At 47.8% G+C, this 19,321-nt stretch overlaps 1 protein-coding gene across 1 annotated transcript in view; it reads left to right on the forward strand.

Annotated features, from left to right (window-relative positions):
- The window catches only part of COL6A3 (collagen type VI alpha 3 chain), a 54,983-nt gene extending 51,310 nt beyond the window's left edge, over positions 1 to 3,673 (forward strand). Inside the window, exons 42-43 of the mRNA XM_075710744.1 lie at positions 3,263 to 3,433; positions 3,633 to 3,673. Of these exons, the coding sequence (XP_075566859.1) occupies positions 3,263 to 3,433; positions 3,633 to 3,673 (212 nt within the window). The remainder of the gene's footprint in view (positions 1 to 3,262; positions 3,434 to 3,632) is intronic.
- The last annotated feature ends 15,648 nt before the right edge of the window (positions 3,674 to 19,321 follow it).

Genomic DNA, 19,321 nt, shown 5'->3' on the forward strand with positions numbered 1-19,321 from the left:
CAGGATTTCATCCTCACAGAGCAGGGAAGCCTCCTGATGTGTTTTTTTCTCCAGAGGGTGCATGTTTCTGCTAGCCCCATCCCACAGACCAGCCCCTTCTGATCATCGTCACATGCCTTGATGATGTTTCCAGCAACTGTTGTTCAGGCTAAAGCGATATTTCATGAACTTGGCGCCGTTCTGCCCTGGGCAGATAGTCAAGAAAAGCAACCGAGAGGCCCTGGAGGGATGCTCGTGTCTCTGCCCACCCCACCAGGGTCCCCCGCTCTATTCAGCACTTTATTCTCTTTTTGTTTTCTGCAAAACCAGAGCTTGAATCTGCCGTGGAAAAAGAGACAAGGGAGTCCACATGCAGCTCAGCTTTTAAAATGCTGGGCGTTGAGTTGGGCTCTCAGTTCAGCCCATACCAGGTACCATAGCCACATGCAACACTGAGAAATTAGTTGGTCTCCCAAACCTTAGGGCTCTTTGGGTGTAAAAACATGTAGCAGACCCACCTCCCATTTGAATTCTTTTAAATGCTGTGATAACCTTGAATTATTAATTTTTTATATATATACTTTTTTTTTTTTTTTTTACCATGACAAAATTAAATGTAAGTGCAACTGAGGAGTCCAGGCACATTTTCTCCATGGGATGAATTAAAATGCCAGCTTACGGTGGCTGTTCCCATCTTTTGAACCTGCCAGAGCCAGCCACAGCTTAAAACACATTTTAGCTCCCTAGTTCTTGTTCTCCATCAATTCTTTGAAATTTTTGGATGAGCTTTTGTTTAATTTATTATGTATTGAGATTGGGGGGTGGAGTGTGCCTATTAAAATGCCATCCAGTGGTTCAGCTACAGCCAGTGGTTCAGCTACAGCCGTTAGTAGATGGTGTTTAACGGTGCTCTGAAACTGGAGAGTGGCACAAGCCCCCATGGTATGAATATTAGGGCAGGCAAACTGAAGATTACAATTCAAGAGAATTTTCAGCAGCTTTTCAGAAGCCAGATCTGCCTCTAAAATGGTGGTTGAATTTCCCTCTGCATCTGCTGATTCTGAAGGCTGCTTTCACTCTCAAAGAGGATGAAGTGGGGGAAAGCTGGGCTGCCTGGACTCTGTGTCACAGAGAAAAATTGTATTATACCTCCCATCAGCTGAATGTTTTGATTAATGGTTGGATTCCCAAAAGGGTGCATAGGGTTTGGGGTAGAGTCATTCTTGTATTCAGATCTGCTGGCTTTCAGGGGTTTGGAAGGCAGGAAAAAAGGGAGATGGACTTTGAAAAAAAAGAAAATATCTGAATACTAAAAGGCAAAGAGGCTGCCAAAGGCATGGGGAAGCTTTTGGCTGTAGGAGCCTAAAAGCAAAGCTGAATTGGAAGGTCAATATTGATTTCAAATTCCACAGAAAAACTGAGATTAAAAAAGAAATCCTGCTTCAAAAAGCTGCATTTAGAATAGGATGATGGGTCTTCTTCAGACGTGTCTCCTGTCTCGGAAGGGACATATTCCCAGCTCCTCCTATCTCTGCAGCAAACCCACTGCTCAAACAAGCCACCCAATCTCCTTCATGACCGCAGCAGTGTGGGCCACTTGAGTCTGACCCCCTTGACCACAGCCTTGTTCTGGCAGCAATCTGTTCAGTCACTCACAGCATGGAGGGAAAAAAACGCAATTAAAATGAGCGGGCAGAAAGAGTTTAGATATTTGGCAAGGTCTGCCCAGAAGCATGCCTGACATTGGTCTGGGCATTTCTGCCTTCCCCTGGCAGCATTCCAGCCTCGCTGCAGTGCTCCTGGGCTCTGGGCAGCTGCCAACACTAGCCACAATTTCCTTTAAAGTAAACCCGTTGCCGGGGCTTTCTTATTGCCTTGGGGTTGTTGCCAGACCTACTTTCTAGTCAGGATTTCAGGGATAATCTTCTTCACCCTTCTTCCCGTGAAAACTTTAGAAGTGTTTAGCATGCCTTTGCTCTCATAAGACCCCAAAGAAGCTTGCTTGCAGATACACCTTTTTATATATTCACCCTGTATCTATATACTTTTTCCTATATTCACTATATATTCCCCTATATTTGGGACTATTAACCACAATTTAAGAGGCAAGTCCTTTAAGTAGCTTGATTTCTGACACCTGGTTCACAAAAGCCATGATTCTGAGACAAGATTATCAAAAGATAGCTTCAAGACCTGAATTTCCCTGGCAGTCATTGCTGGTGTACTCTGTATACATTGATTTATCTTTGCTTTTGGAAAAAAAAAGAAAGAAGGTGAAAGACTTTTTTTTCCCCTTAATTAAAAGAAGGGTACTGGTTGCAAATACCCCTCTAGTAAGAGGAACTCCACACTTCATCCGTCTGATTCCCCCTTGCCCCCATTCATTTTTCAGTGCTGGCTGTTTTACTGATACTTGTTTGACTGATGACTTAATGATTTTTACTCATACCCAAGGCTGGACACCAGCAGCTTGAAGCCGTACCACTGATAAGTGGCAGCAATGAGTGTGATACCAGAAATCTTTGGGATCTGCCTGACTGAGGGCTATGGTAAAAAGGGCTAACTATGATGGCTGATGGTTACGCAGTGCTGAGCAGAGGTGGCTCTTGCTGCTTTTGCATCCCTGTCTGCAGGGGATGCCTTGTTTGTGATGATGGTAAATTAGTGGCTAATATTGGATTTTAAAAATTTTTGAATTTGTTTATTTGGCAATTTCATTTTAACACATCCAGGTACTTTGTTATTCTGTTCCCTGCTCATCCAGGAAGGGATGCAGGATGCCACAGGGCAGTGTGTGGTAGGTCTGGGAGCATCTTCACGCAGAAGATTTCTCTTTTCAGGGGAAGGCATTATTTTTAATAGGAAAATGATGGTGCGGATACTTTTTCCCTTGCAGTCCAGCCAGTCCTCTCCCAGTTCTGAGACCTGCCAACTCATTTCCTGCAAACCCGCGGGCTTTGCAGACAAGCAGTGCTGTGCAGCACTCTTTCTTCATCTCAGCATCATTCCATGGCTGCATAACAGCAACACAGCTGAGGGCTTGTGGGTGAGGGCTGGTGTCCTCCTGGGCAAAGACATCCAAAGAAAGACTTTCTCTTTGCAAACTAAGAGATGGGATTTAGTCACAGGACATGTGCAAAGTCTATGCTGTGGTTGCCCTTTCTGAACTTGCATGCCAGCCCTGCTCACAGGCATTTCTCTACCGTGCACATATATTCAGAGAGACTGTGTTTCACGCAGGAGTGTTATTGCTGACTCTTCTTGCTCCTGCTTTTATCTGCAGTCATGGATATCTGTCGACTGCAAAAAGACGAGGGGACCTGCAGGAACTTTGTGCTGAAATGGTACTACGACCCTGAGACCAAGAGCTGTGCCCGGTTCTGGTACGGCGGTTGTGGAGGCAATGAGAACAGATTTAACACGCAGAAAGAATGTGAAAAAGTTTGCATCCCTGGTAAGCAGCTTACACATGGCTGGAGACGGGGCCAGCCAAGTCCCTGGCATTTCCAGTCTGGTGCATGGCTGTAGTGAGCTTGGTTGCGGTGCTCTGGATTCCATAGCAAGTCCTGGCAATTAACTCCTCAATATTCTGCACAGCTTACCATGCATGGAAAACCTCATTTATTTTCTTTTTCTCCATCAAACCTTTTCAGGTAATATCAACCCTGGCGTGGTGACAACGATAGGAACATAGAGACAGCGACCTGTCAACACATACCTCTGAGACAGCCAGGAGTATCAGCCGTTGCCAACTTACCCCTATAGAAGCTAAGGGTATAGACTACCTTGCACTGTACTATTTCATGCTTTTAACTTCCAAACAAACCTTTAAGAAAGTGTTTTGCTGCATGACCTATCAATATGGTGCTAAACTGTTCGTGGACTGAGTGCTACATGTGTCTGGGTTATATTGTATAGCTTCAACATTACCAAATATTTACCTAATTGCAGATTGTTATTGTGTCTGAACACATCTCTAAATTACCCTTTCTTTTTGATTCCGGCAGTCTGCCTGTCTAAGGCAACAAAAAAAATGAGACAGAAAAATCATAATAATTTCACTGCAACTGTTACATGCTTGCTTTTATTGTTTTCATAACTGAGCATAACTTTACAGGGGAAGCCTTTGTGTAAGAGAGTAGCTAATTCTGATAAATAAGCAGTTCAATTTTTCATTCTTCCTTTTTTATTTTTTTTTTCTCCTTTTGCTGGATTAGATTTCAAACTAGATCTCTTGTATGCATTTGTAACATACATGGCCAACTGAACTAGCAAGGAAAAGGAAGCAAGGTTTCCAAATGCAAATGCACTGCTGGGACCAAGGCCTCAGTTAACAAGTTTTCAAATTGTGGTGTAGGATGCCTCTGGCATTCTTCTGATGTTGTATGTTTTATAAAACACAAAGCAAAGCAATTTGGGGAGGGGGGGCGGTGGGTGGGTGATTTTATTTTTATTGTGGATTCTGTGTCAGGAAGTCTATACAAAGAACTTTTAAATAAAGTCTAATGGAGGTTTTGAGAAACTCATGCCTTTGTCTTTGTAAAAGCCATGGTGGGCATCAGTGGAGTGATTTTTCCAGGGTCTGGAAACCATTGCTTTGGAGGGAAATCCTAGTGGTCCTTATAGGGAGGATGGATGTAGTATGCATATTCAGGGGGACATCACTGAGGTGCTGCTGGTAACCTGGAATTTTCCAGCTTGGAAAAACGTGGAAACTGAGATGTCTTGGTTGTGAAATCTCCATCCTGGAGCAATTTAAACTCATCTGGACATGTCCCTGAGCAACCTGGCCTCAGCTGGTCCTGCTTTGAGCAGAGTGTTGGACCAGAGGCATCTGGAGGTCCCTTCTAACCCACATGGCTCAGTGACCCCATGGGCAGTTTTGAGTGTCTCCTTCGCTGTCTATAGCCATGACGATTTTTACCCCAGGGTATTCCTGTCATTATCTGAGCTCACCTAAGGAAGCTAAAATTCACAGAAAAAATGCATGTTTCCCTGCCCCTCCAAAAATTCCCCCTGAAAGCATGAAGCAGATGAACTTGGCCCCCCAAGGGCATGGGGCAGCTCTGGGCTGTGGGGCTGAGGTCCTAAATTTCAAAAGCCTCAGCTGTGGTCTGCAGGCAGAGGTTGATTAACACCTCCCACGGCCCGGTGCAGGTGCTGAGAAGGAAGACGTGAGCCTTGCAAGAACAGGCCATGGAAGGGGCAGCTGAATGCCAAAACCAGAGTGGTTTCACAGGGGAGAGAGCATTTACTCACTTCTGGAGAACAGGGTTCCATTGGTTAAATCTTGGAAAGGAGACCAAGCTTACAGTTTAGGGCTTATCCAGTGTTTTCCTCCATGGGTCAGGGTGGGACTATGACGAGGAGAAGGTGACCTGGTGCTCAGCTGCTCCGCACTTCGGTCTGCCACTTTCTGAGGCACTTCAGGTGTGTCTTCAAGGGCCATAACATGAGACTCTCCACCTGTGTTATACACAATGGCTTTGAAAGCAGCCCTCCCAACAGGGGTTGCCTTCCATAACACCATTTTCATGACTAAATTAAGCTGGCCAGACACCTCAGATTCCCCATTCAACACTTCACACAATCCACAGGGGTCCAAGAGGCTCACCTTGACTTGTCCAGGTGAGTGGGGCTGCAGATTCTTTGTGGCAAGGGGACCACATAGGGCTACTATGGGCTTTGTCCCCACAGAGATTTACATTTTCAGGTGTCTCAGCTTTTATACCATTCCTGGCACGTGGACCAGCCCAGCTCCTAAAATTCCCATCAGTACCAAGCCACTTGCACAGGGCTCAGGGATGGCAGGGACGCTGGTCGAGTGGGGACAAGCCCTGGCAAACACGCTTGGGAAGCTGTGCTGTTTATTTGGCACCCTCTCTGAGCACGTCACAAGGGCTTCATTAAAAAAGAGGGGCATGGTCAGCTTTTTTTTATTTATTATTATAATTGACTCTTGTGATGGCTGCACCCAGCTGTGGCGTCTCCAGAGGACAGAGCAGCCTGCCCTGTGTTTCACCAGGCACAGGAGCATGCCTAAGACTCCTTTTTTTTGCTCCCACAGAATATAGAAGTTGCAGGTAGGTTAAAGCGACACATGAATCATCCTTCTCTCTGGCCTCCCACCCCTCTGCAGCACAGGAGAGGTTTTCCCAATGCAGGTGCCACTTCTGTTTCCCAGGAAAGCTGCTTTCAATGGACTGTGCAGCACTCAGGGATGTGAAGGTGCAGCCCAGGCTTTCACAGCATGCCGTGCTGGGAGGGGTGGGTGGCCTGGGAAGGGCCCCCCCCCCCCCCCCCCCCCCTCCTATCCCTGGGGCCGTGGGGCATTGCAGTTGCCTCTGTTGAGCCTTTTAAGGAAGCACGTTACGCCCCGGGCCCCTGGCCAGCGGCCGCGCGGGGTTACACATGGAAGTCATCTGCAGCTGGGAGCACATCTGCCAGCGTGGCTGCAGGACCAGACCAGGAGTAAAAATAGCTCAGCCTGGCCCAGCAGAGCCCCAAGCAGCACGCTCCACTCCTGGCTGCTGATGGTTAGCCCTGACATCCCCATCCTGCTGCTTTTGGGGTGGCCTTCACCATTTGTTATGATGCCTGTGCTGTGGATCCAGCTGGCATCCCCCCCGTTGCCAAGCCCCCCATGTAAAGGGAGGGGGCTGTTCCTCTAATGTCTTTTTCTGCAGACAAATTAGCTCTGGCTAAACAGTTCCCACCCCTTTGTGAAACTATTTCTTTGCAGCATCCTAAAAGAAATATAAACGCTGTGTTGATGAACTCAAGACAGATGTGATGGATGTATGTGTTGTAATCCGGAGAACACAGTCCTTTAAGCAGGACTTCTTATGCAGGCATCCCATCTAAATATCCTGCATAAGAAGTGCCCACAATTTTGCTTTGAAAGGTACAGTGTCAGTCTTCCACCCCTGCCTGAGAGTGAGAAGGCAAAGAAATAAAAGCTGGACTCAAACCCAGCATTTCCCCATAAGCTGAGGGCATTGTGAAAAAAAAGAGCTTCACTGGAAGCAAAATCTCCTGGTGAAGATCTGTTCTGTAGTCTAATGCTGTTTAGAAAGTCTCTCCATCTTTTTGGCATGAGCCCTGAGCGAGGCCCTGGAGGATGTGTGCCATGTTTGGGCTGATGCTCTCAAACCTTTGGGCTGTGGCCTGAACAGGACTTGTATGCCTGAAAATCTGCTTTCTTGGGGCACATCAGCCTAATAAAAGATACAATCGCTCCCTATAAACTGCATCTCTCATTGCCAGACCACAACAGCTGCATCACTTCTGCTAACTGCCAAGACATCTTGTAAAAAAGTTCAGCATCAGTGGAGAGGGTAACCTGGCATCCTCCTCCTACTCTGACCCACTCACATCTTCTTTTGGATAGGCCTGGCCACATGTTTGAGCAGAACTTGCCTGTGGGACTCATGCCCTGAGGCACCCCAAAGCAACACTAGGAAGGGCCGATCATTGGTATAGACAATATGGGTGGGATACAGTTGCCTACATCTAGGCATACTGTGTCATTTCAGAAACCCTTTGGCACCAGTTGCACACTGCATGTGGTGGGTCTTCATAACCTTTACCAGGTCTTCCACCCCCAATGCAGGTATTGTCTACCAACACTGAAGATCTTTACTTGCAGCAGGTGCACACATTTAGACAATCAGGACTCACTCCTAAAAGGAGATGTGGATGCAGGAGAGGATATAGGACTTTGTGGCTTTCTCTGGGCAACCTTAGCATGAAACACTTTGTGAGGAGGGTCACTGGTAAAAATAAAGGCTGGTGGCTCTGCTGTCTGGGGCAGAATTAGCATTAAGACTTGAAGACAAAGCATTGAATCCAAGACTTGCTTCGACTGTATGCAGGTCTCTGAGGCAGGGTCAACCTGACCTGTGTCAGCCTTGTAAAGTTTTGTCTAACCTGGAGAAAACTCTAGAGATTTAGGGCAATCCTATAATTACCCTAAAGGGTGAAAGTGGACAGTCCCTGGGACAAACTATTACATGGCTTTTGCAATAGTCAGTCTCATATCTCACTTGCTGTAATTGAAACCTGGAGGGTTTTGGATGAAAAAGCTGCCCTTGGATGCAAGCGAACTGTGATTCTGCTAGTGAAAGCCACATGGTTCAACATCAGAGCACAGACATAACCTTTTATGATACTGACGGTATCATAAAAATGAAGAGTAGGACATGTAGCTGAGTTAAGCATTGCAGCCAGACACTTAAATTTAGGAAAGAACCAGCATTTGAGTGCTTGGTTAGGTTTTCTTAATGCTGTAGCTTTGCATTTGATCATAGCCTTCTTGAGAAACCTTTACAAGGAGAGGCAAAGTGGCTCTGACACATTTTATTAGCCAATATTAAGTTTATTACATCAGTAAAAGAAGCCAGTCTAAAAGTATATAGATTTACACATATAAACCCATGTACCCACTTAGCTCCTTTCAGTCAAAGTGGGTTTTCCAGCAGTGCCACGCCAAAGCTATGGCCAACACCGTGAGTGTTGACATTGCAAGGTCAAGGGTTTAAGGAGAAGGATGTCTTCCATGCCACGGCGTTCCTGGAAATTAGGACTGTATCCAAGTGCTTCAGCATAGATGCAGATAAACTTGAAGCAGCTGAGCCTGGAGAAAGGATGCTCAGATAATTAAGACATAAGCGTGGGCATTTTCTCAGCCACAGGTTTTCTGTGCGGCCATCAGCCTACACTTAGTCCCTCCTTGCTTCAGCTTCCTGCTTCTGAGATGGAAATAATACGTCTCCCAACCCTAAAATCATTAAACCTCTGAGTAACAAGGAGATGATAAGCTGAGATAAGGGGATTTGGAAGATGCCAGATTTTGTAGGTGATAATTTGCTTTCTGCCCATGTGTTACAGCCCCTGCACGCCCATAAGCATTTTGGGGCAGGGTGTTTGCTGCCAGGGAGCAACATCTCTGTTCCCACAAGCTGAGCTGACTGCTGCTAGTGTGCCTGCCACTGAGACTGGCATCCTGGATGGCTTTAAATACTGATACAATTTTAAATCCATGATAATTTTTCACCCCTTGCCACCCGCCCAGCCCAGCAGCTGGGCACTGCTCACAAAATGGCAGCAGGCAGCTTGCTGGAAGCGCAGCCTTTCAAAAAGCAAAACCCATGGCTAAATTGGACGTGGCGGGTAAACAGCCCCAGCAAATAGCTGGGGCTGCACTCCAGCTGCGGGATGATTTATGAGACGGCAGGAGCGGGTCTTTTCTTTGGTTAAACAGAGCAGATCCGAACCAGATGTCTAACCTTTATCTCGATTGCTGCGGAGACAGAGGAGCAGACAGGGGAGAGAGAAAGACGTTCGAGTTTCCATTAGCTGCCGCTTCGCTGTCTTCCAAAGTCAGCTCATAAAGAAAAATGAATACCATCAGCCAGGAAACTTTGCTTTGGTGAACTATATGTTTTGTTTCGACCTTCGCTGCTATAGTGATCGTCCTGAAATAAAAGTGCAGCCGGCTGTGATGACCTCACTGTATTACTCTATTAAAATCTGATATTATAAAGATATAACCTGGGCAGATGATTGAAAGTTTGCAGATGGGCACAGCTTTCGCTGTGGTCTCTGGGAAAGTGGACCTGGAGAAGGGCAAGTACAGGGGGAATGAGGGCAGGAGGTTGAGGCACCCATCTTTGGGGATTTTTTCCCACCCAGGGAGCAAGTGAGATGAGTGGGAGAGAGATGTGGGAGAGAGACAGGCTCTGCCTTGTGTTCTCAGGAAAGGGGCAACTTTTGACCACCCATGATGAAAAAGCTTTTGGGAAGGCTGTGCCGAGGGGGGACCACACCACATGGTTTCACAGCCCGGTACAAGCAATGGGGATTTCCAAACCAAGAGCCTGAAGCATGCACTCTCCTAGCTCTGTGCCTAGACAGGCAGGGAAATAGCCTGGGAATAACATCCAGCTCTCGAACCCATCAAAAACCAGCTTCCCAACTTGGGGTGAAAGCGTCCCAGTGTGATGCTGGGAATCTCATCTGAGATGTGAGTGTCTCAATTTTAGATATTGCAGTGGGCAAAGGCCAGTTAAGCTGTCACTCTTGAAAAAAGGTAGAAATTATTTAAGCATGTATGCATTTAATATATATAGCTTATAAATGCGATCTGCAAGATTGTGAGCATGGTCAATGAACTGAAGTGGAACTGACAGGCCTGAAAAAAGCTGCTAGTGACAAAAGCAGTAGTTTGCTATTTCTAAAATACTTGTCTAGTTTTCCAGCAGTGATTAATTCTGCAGATGGAGAGGTTGCGTTGGAGGTTAATGAAAAAAAATGAGCATTGCATTAGATTGACTGGAATATTGCAGAGGGCACGACACAGCCTGCTTTGGAAATAACCAGACTGCTGCAGCCACTCTTCTACAGTGTACGTGTTTCAGGCTCCCCTGCCCGTCTCTCTGCTGCTTCCCCACTCCAGCCCTTAGAGCATCCTTATATTTACTGATGGTTTAACTGCAGCACATGTAAATCTCAGATGACAGCATTACCGCTTACTGTCTAGCAACTAAAAATTTATACAAGTGCCATTTGGAAAGAAAAGTTAATATGCTCACTCACTGCTCACACTTTTTTCCCCGGAAATCTGGCAATTTTTGTGGCAAGAACGGTTTTCTGTGTAAAAGATGATGGTTTAAAAGAGGCATTTTGCAGCAGGAGGATTAAATACAGTGAGCCTCACACTTCCCATTAGCTAACAGCTCTGCTGCTTTCATGGCATTACATTTTGCCCCAGTTCATTTCTTTAAGGCTGCCGGGAAGGAGAAATGATTTTGGAAAAGCCAATGATCTCGACCCCTTGCTCCTGCCCTGGGTGCTGGGGGTCCCTGCAGAGCTCGCTGGGTGAAACATCCAGCTCCCTGGGCTCCAGGGCTGGCGGCACTCGGAGTTATGCATGGGTGGATTTTGGACGGACGGGCTGACAGTTTGACACACAGCAAAAAGTTGCCAGATCCTGAAGCCATTTCCAAAATAATTACTCAAAATCCCCACCAACCCCAGTTGTGTTGTAAGACTCCTTCATTTTCTCCGTGCTTTCTCATCCTCCATCCCTCTTCCTTGGGATGCAGACCATCGGCAAAAGTACCACAGCTCTGCATCGCCCTCGGTGCAACCACAGTGACGGATGCAGGTGGTCCCAGACTGGCTCCTGACTAGGCTTAGATATTTCATTTAATGCTATGTCTCCCGCAGGGTGGAAGCAGCCATGGGAGAAAGGCAGAGGAGCACCTCCAAGAGCAGCCTGGAAGCTGCACTCCTTCACACCTAAAAGCCTGCCGATGTAAAGCAGGTTTTAGGTGTCAATCTGGGACTAAAAGCAGCAACCTGTCCAATGGGAAACCTAAAAATGCAAATGTTACCCTGAAAAACTTCAGTGGACAAGCCCACAAGGAGAGCTACAGCTCATTACACACTGGTATAATGCAAAGTGCAGTGTGGGAACCTCAGAGCTTGTAGTAACTGCTTTAGGTGATATCTGCATATTGCCCATAATCTTAGGAAACATGTGCTAATCCTCCTAGCAAAGAAAATTATAATTCTCCTCCCAAGGGAGGCTATTTCTTGAAATAGGTCAAGTCAGAGCATCCTCACAACACAGCCCAAAGAGACCCTCGTTGCCCACCTCCCAGCAGGACAGGAAATATTCACTGGGTTTAGCAGACAAGTGCAAAAGCCTTGTTAGTGCTAGAAGAATATCTGCTGTTTGGAAGAGCTTAACGAACTCTGAAGTGTTTGGTATCATAGCCAGCTTAATCCTGAAAGTGGGAGGTGAGTGAGGAAGCCAGGCATCGTGCCTGCACAGACTGGAGGATGGAGTAAACCCTGGATTAAACAGCCTGATTTCAGGGTTACTTCCCATTTTTAGTACTTTTTCCCCAATGTGGCCAAAGCTGTATCTGCCCCATTTTTCTGCCTCCAACATGGGCCAGCCCCAGCTGCCTTGGGAAGGGGTGTGAGAATAGGGAGACGGATGGGGACCCTTTCCACATTGGGCTTGTAGTACCCCACAGCTTTGGGAACTAGCAACCATCACCTGCACATAACCATTTAACACCCCAGAGGGTGTTTTTCCCCTAGTCATGTGCCATTCAACAGCTTTTTTAAGCCCTCTAAGGTGTCCCTGGTCCATTTAACCCCACCTCCACCCAAAGCCCCCAATTTGAGACCCCAGTTTTGGCTGCAGGCATTTGAGCATTGCTTGATTAGGAAGTGGAGCACTGAAAACAGCACCTTGTTTCCACCCCTCTTCTTCTGCCACTACAACAGGCAGCTACTGGAATGCTGCTGCCTTTCTTTTCCTTCTTTTTTTAATTTTATTTTTGGAATAAAAAAGCATTTTTGTTTGTAGTCTGGAGCCAAACTCATTGTAAAAGAGCAGGCTGTACTCTGGTCAGCCCTGTGCGTTGTCCCTACAGCTGTGTTCCATTGTGGGGCTGTCTAATGCTGGTGGTCACGTAAAGACAGGGAAGAGAACATCCCCCTTGCAAATCTTCTTTGACAGCCTGTGCCTGTAAGTGGTAAGCTCACCCCTTTTCCAAGGGGACTCGAGGATTTACTGAACTAGTGCCGTGCTGATCCCCAGGTGCCCATGTTCCTGGCTCCCCTCCTTGCAGGCATGGGCTCAAACCTTTTCCCAGATGGGTTTCCCTATGCAGGGGCAGCTCCTGAGTCAGGGCCTCATCCTGACTCGGTTTGCAAAGCCTCCCTCACCCTCACTACCCTGGGGTGCTGCATGCCTCACAGCTGTCCATCCCACCGTGCTCCTCTAGGCATGCAAGGGGCTGCTTGTGATGAGTTTGCCAGCCTCAGCAGCAGCATGGGAAGAGCTGGCACAAGGGGTGGCCACCACGCACTGCCAAAATCCACTGCCTCCAATAAGCTTTCATCATGCCTTTGCTCCCTTGGCATTTTTCAGCCACACATGGAAATCACCTGGATGTTTGGAAGCTCGGGACAGCATCTCCTGCACAGCAGGGAGCAGTGTGCATGGCCCGGGCTGGTTCGAGCTGACCGCACCGTGCGTGGCCAGGAGAGGTGCAAGCCCCATTTGCAAGCCCCCAGCCTGCCAGAGGCACAAGAGTAGTTAGGAAAACTCGGTACAGCAGCAAGTGCTTGAGTCTACCCGCAGTTCTGGTTTAACATGGGTTGACCAACCTGTTTGCAGGTGCAGAGCAGAGAGGATGAGTAGAAAAGCTTTATTTCTGTAGAAAAGCCATCTCCTAAACTGCTGCCTCCTCCTCCCCAGCCCCAGCTCCATACGTGTCGGCACCAGAAATCTCAGGAATTTCCACTGCATTGCTCTCAGGAAATCTCTGCATTTTTCACAGACATGACTACAAAGGGACACCGATTGCACAAGATGATCTGAGTGTTGGGAAAGGGAGAGTCCAGAATGAGAAAAAAAGACAAAAATCCTGAGCAAAAACTCTGCTCGGAAAAAGCAGTTAGAGTTTGAAGCACATCCAGACCACTGCTCTGGAAATCAAGCTGAAAAATCTTGTGACATCAGGCTTTCTCAGGAGGTCGCTGCTATTTCCCAGCTGTAAAGCCCTGGGAACATTGCTAGCGGCCTGTGGTGGACTTTGGAAGAGCTGGAAAGATGATGCTGCGGTGCCCAAGCAGCATCTTGCAGCAAGCTTCCCATTGAACACCACTGTAAGACTCTTGCAGAGCAGTATTGGAGAGCATGAAACACAAATAATTCTCCATCATTCATTAATTTGCTCTGAAGGTCCGTAACCTGGAAGTTGAACATGCACAGGGCTGGACAGAAAAAGAGATGACATCTTCCAGGCCTCCTTCTGGTAATTTCTTTGCTTCAAAGAGCTCCCAACATTTAGGGACAACAGGGGATTACATTTCTTAGAGTATTTTTAAATAAAACCAGACCAGGTTTGTACTGCACAGAGATGAGGCAGCATCATGCAGATGTGGAGCAAGAAATGCAGGAGAGAGCTGGTCAAGTGGAAAGGGGGCTGAGAAGGTGTTTTCTTTGCCTTTTTTCGTGTTTCTGTGAGTCACTACATCTGTGCCTGAGGCAATCTCCCTCTCGCTCAAAGGAGTGCAATTTGCATTTTTTTTTAAAACAAGCACACACTTATTCCAAGTAGTATTGCTGAAAGTTTATGGATATGTTGTAAAGTCACTTGAAATTGATTGAGATGGTTATCCCAAGGGAGACAGTGCAATTCCAAATTTGTCACTGATTGCATCCCCTAGGAATAACACCCAATTGCCTTATTTTGGGGGTTGGCAACAGGAAAAAATAAATTTAACATTAAAATATACTTGAGGTTTGTCCAGCCTGCTGAGCAGCTGGAGGATGACGCATACGCCAAGGACATGAGTGATAGGATGGAAATGGAGGAGAACACAATCAGCCAAGAAAGCAATAAGCCTGGGCCTCAAAGGGCGTCCAGCTTTTATGGTGTTCATCATATCCCCCCACAAGCCATTACACTGCTGCCTGATCCCCCTGCTCCTGTGAGATGTTCTGCACCTCCTACAAACTGCTGGGACCCCTCATTGCCTACTGCTGTCCCCGGGAGTCATGGTGGCTTGGCCACCTCAGACCTTAGTGGCCAGGAGGTCCTCCTTAAACATAAGGAACTGCCCAACTCCTCCCTGGTTTGTTTTTTTTTTTGTTTGTTTGTTTTTTCTTTTGGTGAGGAGAGAGTCTTTGCAAAGAGATGCTTTTTTTTAAAGTTAAAAGGCAGCTTACAGAGGAGAGAGCACATTTGCGAACAGCCAGGGCATTGCTGGCACACCAGAGCCGTTCCCTTCCCTGGGGTGTCCCCTGCTCACCCTGCTGTCAGCCCACCCTTCCTTCTCTCTGGCAGCTACCATCACTTCCCCATGCTGGTGATTTCATGCCATCCTGTTGCCGTAAGCCTGGCAGGAATTGGGGGGGGTTACATCTTGTTCAACACCCTCCCACAGGCTTTACCTCCTCGCAATGGGGTGGGCTTGAGCCAGACCCCAGGGCCCACCACCCCAGCCTCAAGGCAGCCAGCCCTGCTCCCCTCTGCGGAGCACACAGAGATGCTTTTCCCTTGTGCTCCTGCATCCAGCAGCCAGGACCGACCCCAAGTTCAGACCCCGTCTGACTTCTGCAATCCCTTCCCAGTCCCACCAGCAAAACGAGTGCTTGGCTGTCTGGATCTGCCCCTTGCCTGCCCCGGCTCTGATGGCATACGGTAGCCCTGTGCTCACCGGGCTGGGGCTGGACCCCAACCGTGGCCGGCACCAGGCTGAGCCGTGACCGAGCATCATCTTGCTGCCTCCCACGCAGATCCGGGATCCAGCGGCGAGCCGCATTAGCTCATTGCTGGGGTGCTGCCAGCCTGACTGAGGAGGGAAGGGAAAGAGAGAAAAGGCAGCACAAAAAAAGAGAAGGGCTAAAAAGAAAAAAAGGAAGGAAAAAAAAGAGAAAAGGAAAAAGGAAAATAAAAATATGTATGTATATAAAAAGGAAAAAAGAAAAAAGAAAAAGAAGAAAAAAAGAGAAAAAAGAAAAAAAAGAAAAAAGAAAAAAAAAGGAAAAAAGAAAAAAGAAAAAAGGGAAAAAGAAAAAAGAAAAAAGAAAAGAAAAAGAAAAAACTTAAGGCCAAGTCCACATGGGTCTACAGCAACTCATGGAGGTCACAAGGGGTGGGACAGGGACTGGGGCAGGCCACCAAGCCAAGGGAGTCCCTGCTCTGCTGAAAACAGCCTCCCTGTCAAACCCAGAAACGGGGGAAAAATTTATATTAGCTTCAATGCCTTTTGATCCCGTATGTAGTGCTTTGAGCCCTGTGTGTATTTAATACATGCATGAGCAGAAAACTCTGCCTCTCTGCCCAGAGAGGGGCAAAGGGGCTGACCATGAGGCTCGTGGTGGGGACACAACAGCAGCACGCACTCAGCCAATGAGGGAAGCAAGTAAAAACCCGCTGTTTGGAAAAGCAAGTGTTTGTAAAGACCCTGCTTAGCGGTCTCCCCTCTGAGCTGGTTAAGACAGGAGAATGATTTGTGGCCATGAATCCCTGTGTGAGATTTGGAAGAGGTCCCTTGTTGACGTTACGGCTGCTGTCTCTTGCTCTAAGGGCCAGGCTGGTGGAAAAAAAGGAGAATTTGGTCAACAACAGCAACAGCTTTAATATTTGTGCGATTGCCATCATCTCCTCTGGCTCCTGCATGACTGGGACCACTACATGAAGAGATGGTCCCGTGGGAAAGCCTATGGGACGTCTTGTCCCCTACCTCTCTACATCATAGCTAGTCCATCCAGTGAAAAATACCACTACATTTTTCCAGAAAAACTGCACAAATTCTGCAGAAATGTGCTTCAGCCACAGATGAACTCTATTACCAAAACCCCACGTACTCCTCATTACTCTGTTTGTGTACAACAGCTATTCCTCTCATCGTCTTGTATGATGGCCATGTTTTGTGCCCCCATTCATGACCTGCTTCCTCAGGTCAGCTATGACAAGGCCTGATGGAAGAAGCATCATTTATTTTGGTATGTTGCCCTTCACCTGTACCTTGGGTGCTCCAGTACTCCTCATTGTGTAATAAACCACTGACAAAACCTCTTAATCATCCTCCGGGAACTGTAAAAGCATCTATAAGGCAAGATTTTATTTGTAGGGTCCCTGTGGGAACCAGTTCAGAAGACACCTATGGGCTGGTTTGTCCTCAGCGCCAGGCAGAGCATGGCGGTGGAGGTGGGTTGTACGCCAAGACCCAGCAAACCATGCAAACAAAATTGATGATGCCAACATGGGGTGAGTGGATTTTCTTAATCCAGCCTGTGCATAGCTATGGCTGTCCCATCTGATTTTCTGGAAGTGATTGTATTAGCGAGGCAAGGCGGATAAGGAGCCTACGGCAAACCCAGCCCTGCTAATCTCTTGAAAAATGTGCAAAAAGCAAGCAAGGTTCAAGCATGTTTTAAGCTGTTTCTCATTAGCGTGGGAACCAGAGGCATGCCGCGGGGAGCTCAGGGGCAGGGGGGGCTGCTTCACCGTGCATCACCCATGGGGATGCTACACTGCCCCAAAACGGGGTGACCGGTGCACCCAGCCCCACCGGAAACGGGGCTTTCCCTCCTTCTGCTGTAGCGACCTTTCTCATTGCAGCTTTCTCCCCATGCCTGGGGGTCCAGTAGGGACACCCCGACCTCACAGCTCATGACCCAGGGCTGGAGGTGAAAAATCGGATTCACGGGCAGCTTGTCATCACTGCCTGAATCCCCTCTGATGTGCCAGCGCCGGGGCCAGGAGGAGCCAAACCCTGTGTGCGGCAAAGGGTCAGGGCAGGACACCCACGAGAAGAGATGGGAGGGTGGGGACACGGAGAAGGGAGTGGAGTGGAGATATTTTGGAAGAGCAAAAAGGAGGAATGAGAAGCATGATGTGAGAGCATCGGCCAGCTACCGAGGAAGGGAGATGAACGACTGAGTGCATCAGCCTGTTCGCTATCAGCCCAGAGGTGGTAGCAGCCCGGCCGACAGACATGCACAGCGAGTTGGAAATCTGCTGGAAAACGGCTGCAAGGGAATTCTTGCGCTGACGCAGAAAAAGATGTGATGACCTCACAAATGTCTTCCAGCCCTAGGTTTTAGGGCACCAGCACACATTTCCTATTAAAAACATGAATCTAATCCTCCTAATGATGAGTACCAGGTATCGCAACTACAGGAAACATCATGTTCATTCCTGCACTCACCCCATGTTTGCGGGAGTTTAAAAAAAACACTTCTCTTGCCTCAAAATCAAGGACAAACCCCAACAAAGAGCAGGGAAATGCCTTTCCTCCTGTGTATTCCCAGTTCATGTGTAAAACCAGTGAAATATTCTCTACACAGGGGCAGAGATTAATTTGATTGCAATTCAATTGCAGCGGGGGAGTTTTAGGGTAGGTATGAACAGAGGCAGCAGCTTTGCTGCTGTGCACATGGTCCCACATTACACTGTTGGGCTCCACGGATGCAGTGCTTCCTCCCTCGGGAGCACATGTGGCACGTACAGACAAATGAGACACCCAGGACTCATCTGTCTGCTGAGCCGTGTTCATAGACCAGGACCAGCCCATTTACTAGCTTGCTGGAAATAAGGAGGGAGCCAAACCACACGTTCGGGAGATGCTGAGGGCTGCACCAGCATCTCCTAAACCTTTCATAGCCTAGAGCGGGATGAAGCCTGAGCCTGAGCACATCCCTCAGGCTCCAGCTGCAGTGAAGGTTGTGTGAGCTGGTCGCGGTTTTACGCATCAAGCTTCAAGGTCCACCAGAATGAAATCAGCCTGTGAGCCTAAAATAATTTGTTTCCCTATTCGACAGTGAGCAGTGGGAGAAGAGCAACCTCTTGCACAGCCCACAGGGCTGCAGTGGACGGGGAATCCCCTTTCCTTAGTGAAGAGCCCTTTCCCTGATGAACCAGCTGCTGTGCAATGCAATTAGCAGGAATTAGCAAGCTACAGGCCAGTGTCAGATGTTTGTACTGCAAATCACCATGCCAGCTGTGCCGCTTCGCCAATGGGGCCGCCTGCCCTGTCTCAGCTCCCCTCTGCTGCTGTTTTACTTTTGTGCTCACATGTCCTGGAGTTGGGAGAGTTTTGAAAAATAATTATTTTACTGTTTAGGATTATAAATTGCTGTTGAACAGTTGGAGAGCAGAACTCATTCAACTCTTACTGACACTATCCTAGACCCAGGGTAAATTGTAGTGTAGGTTAATGGTTGGACTGGATGATCTTAAAGGTCTTTTCCAACCTAAACGATTCTATGATTCTATGATTCTGTATCTTTTTTTTTGTCTAATTTTAACAACTTTGCTATGAATCAGAAGGCAGAAAGAGTTCAACGTCAAGTTCCAGTGAGTGCAGCAGCTTTGGGGACCAAGATCTTCCCATCCTCAGACACCTGCCCTGCTCTGGGGCCAGAAATCCTGCAGGTTTCAGCTCCCATGCAGCCCTATACGTGCAGAGCGTGAGTAGTAGGAGTGCCACCTGCTGACAGTAGAGATAATATAGCATCGTCTATACATTAATCCCTCCTCTGCTGAGGTCACCTCGCCTGTCTTCAAGGCAGAGCCATCCACCGTGTCCAGCCAGCACTTGCCTTAGGGAAACACTGCTCGTGATAGTGATGGTGGTCCTCACCCTTTTGGCAGGAGCGGACATCGCTGGCTGCTCTGATTTCAGACCCATCCGCAAGGCAAGGGGAGGAAAAGCTGTAAAATGGCGGGGTGCGGGGGCATTTTCCAGAAACTCAGGGGTTGCTACCAGCTGATCCAAGGCAGAATTTCTAGTAATTTCCTCC

This window comes from Pelecanus crispus, chromosome 5 (genome assembly GCF_030463565.1).
Source record: "Pelecanus crispus isolate bPelCri1 chromosome 5, bPelCri1.pri, whole genome shotgun sequence".
Lineage (NCBI taxonomy): Eukaryota > Metazoa > Chordata > Aves > Pelecaniformes > Pelecanidae > Pelecanus > Pelecanus crispus.